This window comes from Haliaeetus leucocephalus, unplaced genomic scaffold, assembly GCF_000737465.1.
Source record: "Haliaeetus leucocephalus isolate CR32 unplaced genomic scaffold, Haliaeetus_leucocephalus-4.0 Scaffold840, whole genome shotgun sequence".
Classification (NCBI taxonomy): Eukaryota; Metazoa; Chordata; class Aves; order Accipitriformes; family Accipitridae; genus Haliaeetus; species Haliaeetus leucocephalus.
The window spans coordinates 3,186,714-3,192,737 of NW_010973276.1; the positions used below are offsets into that span (position 1 = coordinate 3,186,714).

At 48.3% G+C, this 6,024-nt stretch overlaps 1 protein-coding gene across 1 annotated transcript; it reads right to left on the reverse strand.

Moving 5' to 3' along the window:
* Positions 1–2,235: 2,235 nt before the first annotated feature.
* On the reverse strand, positions 2,236–6,023 carry PSMD9 (proteasome (prosome, macropain) 26S subunit, non-ATPase, 9; the record flags this gene model as incomplete). The annotated part of the gene is made up of 5 exons (XM_010582278.1): positions 2,236–3,278; positions 3,634–3,722; positions 4,255–4,356; positions 4,836–5,029; positions 5,849–6,023. Coding segments are annotated over 5 exons (588 nt in total), but the record flags the coding sequence as incomplete, so codon positions are not given.
* Position 6,024: the final 1 nt, after the last annotated feature.

Consider the following 6,024-nt stretch of genomic DNA (forward strand, 5'->3'; position numbering starts at 1 on the left):
AAAGCAGAAACCTGGTGGTGTTGGGGGACATTCAGCCCCACGCCGTGCCCAAGCCTAAATCCTGCTCGTGGCTGTGACAAAGCCCTTCTTGGCATCGCCAGACTCCTTTGGGACTGAACCCTCGCCCTGCCTGGGGAACGGGATGAGGGTTCTTTACCCGATGCCCCCACATGCGGGGTTGTGTGCAGCTTCTGCTCCCTTGGCACCACCGAGCAGGACAAGTAGAGTCAAAGCAAGAAAAAACAGCTGCCAAACACTGCCAGGTCCCCCCACGGTCCCCAGCTCTCTGCCAGGATGGCACTTGCACAGGGGACCCCATTCCCAGGGATCACTCCAAGCTATTGCCTTCACTACCACAGATAATGAGCTCTAAGCACTCCCAACTGTTGACTTCAACCTTGCTGTTAAGCTCAAATAATAAAAATTTCTAGATCTAATTTGTTTTTCCTTCTGCCCACCGAGAGCATCGTACCCTGCTGGGAGAGGAAAGGAGGTGTGGGGTTTTTTTGTTTGGTTGGTTTTTTATCAGCTCACATTATTTCCTTGACCTGAAGAGGCTGCTGCGCAGGCAGGTCATCAAAATGCGGCTGCTCTCAACTCCTCCTCTGTGGCACAACCCGCTGCTCCAAATTGGAGGAGTTTTACGGCTTCAGGAGCAGGGATTTGATCCTTAAGCCCCATCTCTGCTAGGTGCAAGAAGGCAGCCTTGTTCAGTGCATCAGCACCTGCACATCAAGCTTGCTCAGACATGGTGCTTTTGTTCCCACCCAGCAGCATCAAGTCCACATTCCCTGATCATACAGAATACAGGGAGTCACCTCTACTCTCCAGCATGAAAATCCTGTTTATTCTGAGAGCAGCTCCTCTTCTGCTCTGGTCCTACAGCAGAGGTTTGAGCATGGTCTAAGGAAGAAGCCCAAACCTTACCTACCTACAGTGGGTTTCGCAACATAATCTGTGTTTATTACACTCATTGGGATCATTCAACCCGTTCTAGTCAGGACACACAACCAGAGGGGCTGGGGACGCAGCGGTTAGGACATAAGGTTACAGGATGCACTTCTACAAAAGCCCCGCAGAGCTAGGAGCCAACTGAAGCGTGCAGACACCCTCCACGTTGAAAGGGAAATGAGCTGCCCCAGAGCAGGAATTATGGGGCTAGACTGACCCCCTAACCTCATTTCAAGAGCGGTACAGAAAGCTGGGATTTTCTAGATCATTTCATCCCAGAGGGCACAAATGCAAAGGCCTGGAAGGATGTGTCCTGCAAGCTTTTCTTCTCCTGGACTGGTATCTAGACCCAGATTCATCTGCAGCTCAGGTAAAAGCTAGCCACAGCTGGGATACCTAGACACATATCCCAAGTACACATGGCAAAGGCCAGCCCCTGACACTGCAGCTGCCAATTGATACCCAATTTATCCACATACTTACACCTACATTCCATTTTATGGGGACAGAAGACAGGGGCAGCTTGCGGACAGTCACACATTTAAAAACTGCAGCAGCACCTACAAATATGAAAACCCCTTTTGCAAAAAAACAAAGCTCGTAAACCTGATACAAGATATATTTAAAAAAAAAGAACAACCTTGTTTTACACAAGTCTTTTGACACTGTGGTCCCATGCACAGACTCAGCCCTCCTACAGAACAACCCCATGGAGGTACTTACCTTGTAACTACAGACAGGGACATGACACTGCTTTCTAGTGGGATTTCACAGGGGATTTAGGAGATGCAGTGTCCTTTGTGGGTCACAGCACCTGGTGAAGTTCAGCAGTGCAGGCTTAGCCTCAGAATGGCTCAGGTAAAGCAAGGCAGGATGCACATGCGACAGAAGGTCCCAAAACACCTCCTATTCTGCTATTTTTCAAGAAAAGAGATGGAGCAGACAGTGCCATGTTTCAGCACTTTTAAAATTACTTGAAAGACCAGGGCGAGACTGCGTTTGATGGGGATTACCTAGATACAATCTCATCCAAGGAACACTGCCATGGGCTGCTGCAGTAACGCTTCCTCCATAGCACTGTGAAACCTGCAGGAATCACCACGCAAGGAGCTTTGCTTTGAAGCTTTACCATTTCAGCAAGAATCTGCTCTGTTGGACTGTATGGTGAAACACAAACGCTTGAAATACCAAAAGAGTAAACCTACTCAATTTAAAACAGAGCCCTGTGTGAATGATTTAAAAGTCTGGGGTTTAGTCCACTTTTTCAGCCCATTTCAGGTATGGTTAATAACAGTTATAACAAAATTGCTCATTACATGTGATGTGTTACTTATGCCGCAACCTGCTTGTGAAGCGCTAGTGAATACTCACACCTTACCTGGGCTTTGGCTCTGGAAGGTCAGGGGGTCATGGTTTTGTGTCTGTGCAGATCTGCGTTTAACCCACCCAACTTGGCCTGCAATTATTGCCCAAAATAATAACTTATACAAGAATGGAGAGAGGCATTACTCAGTTTTATTGTTTTGGGAGAGTATTTTGAAGTTGAACTGGAAACAAGCTTAAAACAAACCAATCATACCCAAAATCCCCTCAAAGAGTTTATACACACTAAAACCAACTACCACAAATAAACAAATTAAAAAAAAATTTAAAAAAAAAAAAAAAGGAGAAGCCAGATTAGGAGTACTTTTATCACGACTACACAAACTACTAAAAGTAAATCAAAGCAGAATTAAAACCCCTATTCCTTATCTCATTAACTTAAAATAATTAGGCGTTCAAAAAATTCTTTCATTGTGTTTAGTGACTTCAAATGTTGTGGTAACATGGGGAAGATGAAGTATCAAACTTGCCTATTTCTTGACTGTCATCTGTTATAGACACCAAAAAGTGCTCCGGGACTTTTTAGCATATATTACAAAGTGTTCAGTGAGGAATTTTACAGGGGAAAAAAAGGAATGCTCTGTTATCACCAAGTAAGAGTATTTCATGCTCTTTAGAGCCTGTATCAAGTGAAGTTTGGGACTCTCTATAGTCTCATTCCAAACTGATACAAAGTATAAGAGATGAGAAGCCACATCTTGCAACTCTGCAAGCTGCTCCTGATGAACCAGTGCAATTCTGAATTGCAGGCAGGCCCTGCCCTATCAGAACCTCTTCAGACTCTGCAAGTCAGACACCTGGAGATCACAGCCTCCGAAACATTTGTTTCAGCAAAAACACGTAGGGAAGTTTTCAAACCAGATCAGAGTCCAGAAGGCAGGCACAAGCTTCAGCTTTATTGTTTTCCAAGCAATGGTCATCTTTGCAAGGGAACAATATTGCAGCTGAAAAAGAAGAGGGTAGAAGGAAACATTAAAATCTCAGACCTCAAACAGGCATAGAAGATCTGACATGGCACAAATCAGACCCACCGCAACCCTCCTCCATCGGTTTCCTCTACCAGACACACTAGCCCCTGAGACCTTCCTCCCTGTGCTCATGTTTGATGCAACTCGCCTCCCCATATCGCTGTGCAAAACTGTCAGCCTCCAGCTCTCAGCTGGTACCTGCCAGTGAAGTCCGTCAGAATGGGCAGCAACACACACTGAGAGCAAAGCACAGAGCTGGCCCTGCTGCTGGAAATGTGCTCTGAGCTGGCTGAAAGCCTCATCCGTTCTAGTAAGTGAAATAGCAGCTTACCCCAAGAGGCCCTTCCCAGCCCAGCGCTTTGGAGTCAGCCCCACATGCACTTTTTTGCCGCTGCGGATGACAGTCACACTCAGGGGTCTCTGAAAGGGAGAAAAAAAAAACAAAGAAAAAAAGGTGGCAACTTTCCATCACCAAGTCAACTCTCTTCTTCCTTCTTTTGCTGAAGCACCAGAAGAACATTAGGCCCAGGGGACCTGTTCTTCAGCAGCATCCATTCCCATCCCTGTGACTAGATCTGAAAGAAGAGAGTGTTTTGTGTGGAGACATCTCCAGGAGATCTCTCACTTCCACTATAAAGCAGTCGATGGCTGTGGCAGCTTCCCTGGCCAGTTCACTAAGGTGGCACAGCAATGCAGCCTGCTGCTGCAGAGAGTCCCCAGGGGAGAACAGACAACATGATGCTCACAGCAAAGAGCACACACCTCTTAGCTCTCTTCTGTCCAGCAGGAATTAGCTCAATGCTGTGAGAGAACAGGGCTACAACAGCACAGACTGAATCTGACACTGTTTGTGACATGGAAATGATGATCCCAGAGACCTAAGTTCCATAGAAAAAGCTGTGGCTAACAGAGACAGGCAAGAGTTCTGCAGTTACAGCAGAAATGAACTCACCCCTTCGCTGTGCTGCACTACTGTAGCGATGTTCTGCAGGTTCTGGAAGTTGTTTACATTGACAGAACCAAACTCCACAATCTCATCATCGACCTGAAGTCCCTGGACAGAGACAGAAGAGACATGAGCACCTGTCTTCTCCAAAGACAGCTCATATCACAGAAGCATCACCCTTTACCCAGGCTCATGGAGAGAGATGTGCTACGACACTACTGTTCTCACCATTCAGGCAACTGAACCGTGTTACACCCTCCCCATGTCCTTAGAAAGAGGTAAGTACTCATTCCGTTGTTCTATTTTATGGAAAGAGAAATATTGAGGCTAGAATGGTCAGTGAGGCCTGGTACGAGCTGTGTGGTGCAATGATACAGCTGAGAAGAGAGTACTCATCTCATTCCCGTACAGTGACTTGTCTATTCACAGGACATCCGAGTGTGACAAAAAAAGGGGGAGGAGGGCCCTAATCAAACCCCCAACTTATTCCCACTTGTTAACAAGAGACAGAGAAAGCCACCTGCTATGTTTTCTCTCTGGATCTGGAAGAAGCCTTCCCTACGAGCTGTCAGACCCCACCAACTTACCGAGATACTCGCCGGAGATCCCGGAGTCACTGCGTTCACTTTAGCAAAAGCCTGTGGCAGGCGCTGGTTCTGGCTCATTGCCTCGGCCAACGCCTCCGCCTCATCCCTGGCATGCTTCTCCTTCTCCCGGGCGTGCAACTGGTGAAGAGCTTCCTCCACCTGCTTCATCAGGGCCTTGTGATCATTCTGCAAACCTGTCGGTGACACCATTAGCAAACAAGGAGCAGGAGTGAGTTACATCTAAGGGTTTGTTCTCAGCACACTCTCTCCTCCCCAGCTGTGCAGAAAATAGTATTCCGGGTGTCTCGGATGTGAGCTGTGGCTAGCAATAACCTCTGCTGGTGTATCTGCTGGGTCCCAGTGCCAGGCCTGCTCACACAGCCTGGCGGATGTTTATCGGTAGAAGTTAGACACAGAGATAACTATCCTACAAATTTTGGTGAGCACGCAAGGAAGCAGGGCTTGGAGGACCACGATCACCTAGAAATCACTGAGCAGCTGAAGTCTTTTTTCCATCAAGTCACATACTGTTGCGTATGTATTGCAAAAGCCATCCTCAAAGATGGGGCATAGGGGAAGCCTGGGAAGAGATAAATGCCAAGCTGTTTTTTACTCAAAGCTCATTCTACTAACACCACCGCAAAAACGCTTCGGTGTATCTCATGAATCCCAAATGCCTCCACAGCAGACGCAGAATTTCAACACTGCTGCAACAACGTGTGGACAAAAGCGTTTTACTGGCGAAGCCGATCCCCACCAGCTACGAGCACAGAGCAAAATCACCGAAAAACAAACTCGGAGCAACCCTGGCTGCCAGTTTTTGAAGAATTGCAGTGAACAGGCAGAAGGACCCGGCGTTTGAGATACTGGAAAGGCTGCACAGTTACTAGCAGGAGTGTTTACTGCAGCAGCAGCAGAAGCCTGTAGCCCTCCCCCACAACCCGTTTTTGCTGGTTCACGCCTGGAGGAGGGGGACGCTCCCCTGCCTCCCCCCAGCCGGGATCCCCACTCACAGATGATGTTATGCCGGGCGGTGCGCACTTGGTAGAGATCGATGTCGTCACGGGGAAACCCCTCCGCGTCAACCAGCGGCTCGTTCATCCCGACGCCCTTTTGCTGCGAGGGAAGAAGCGGCCGTGGGGCTGCGAGCCGAGGCCGCAGGCCGGCCCCGCGCCCCACCGCCGCCCCC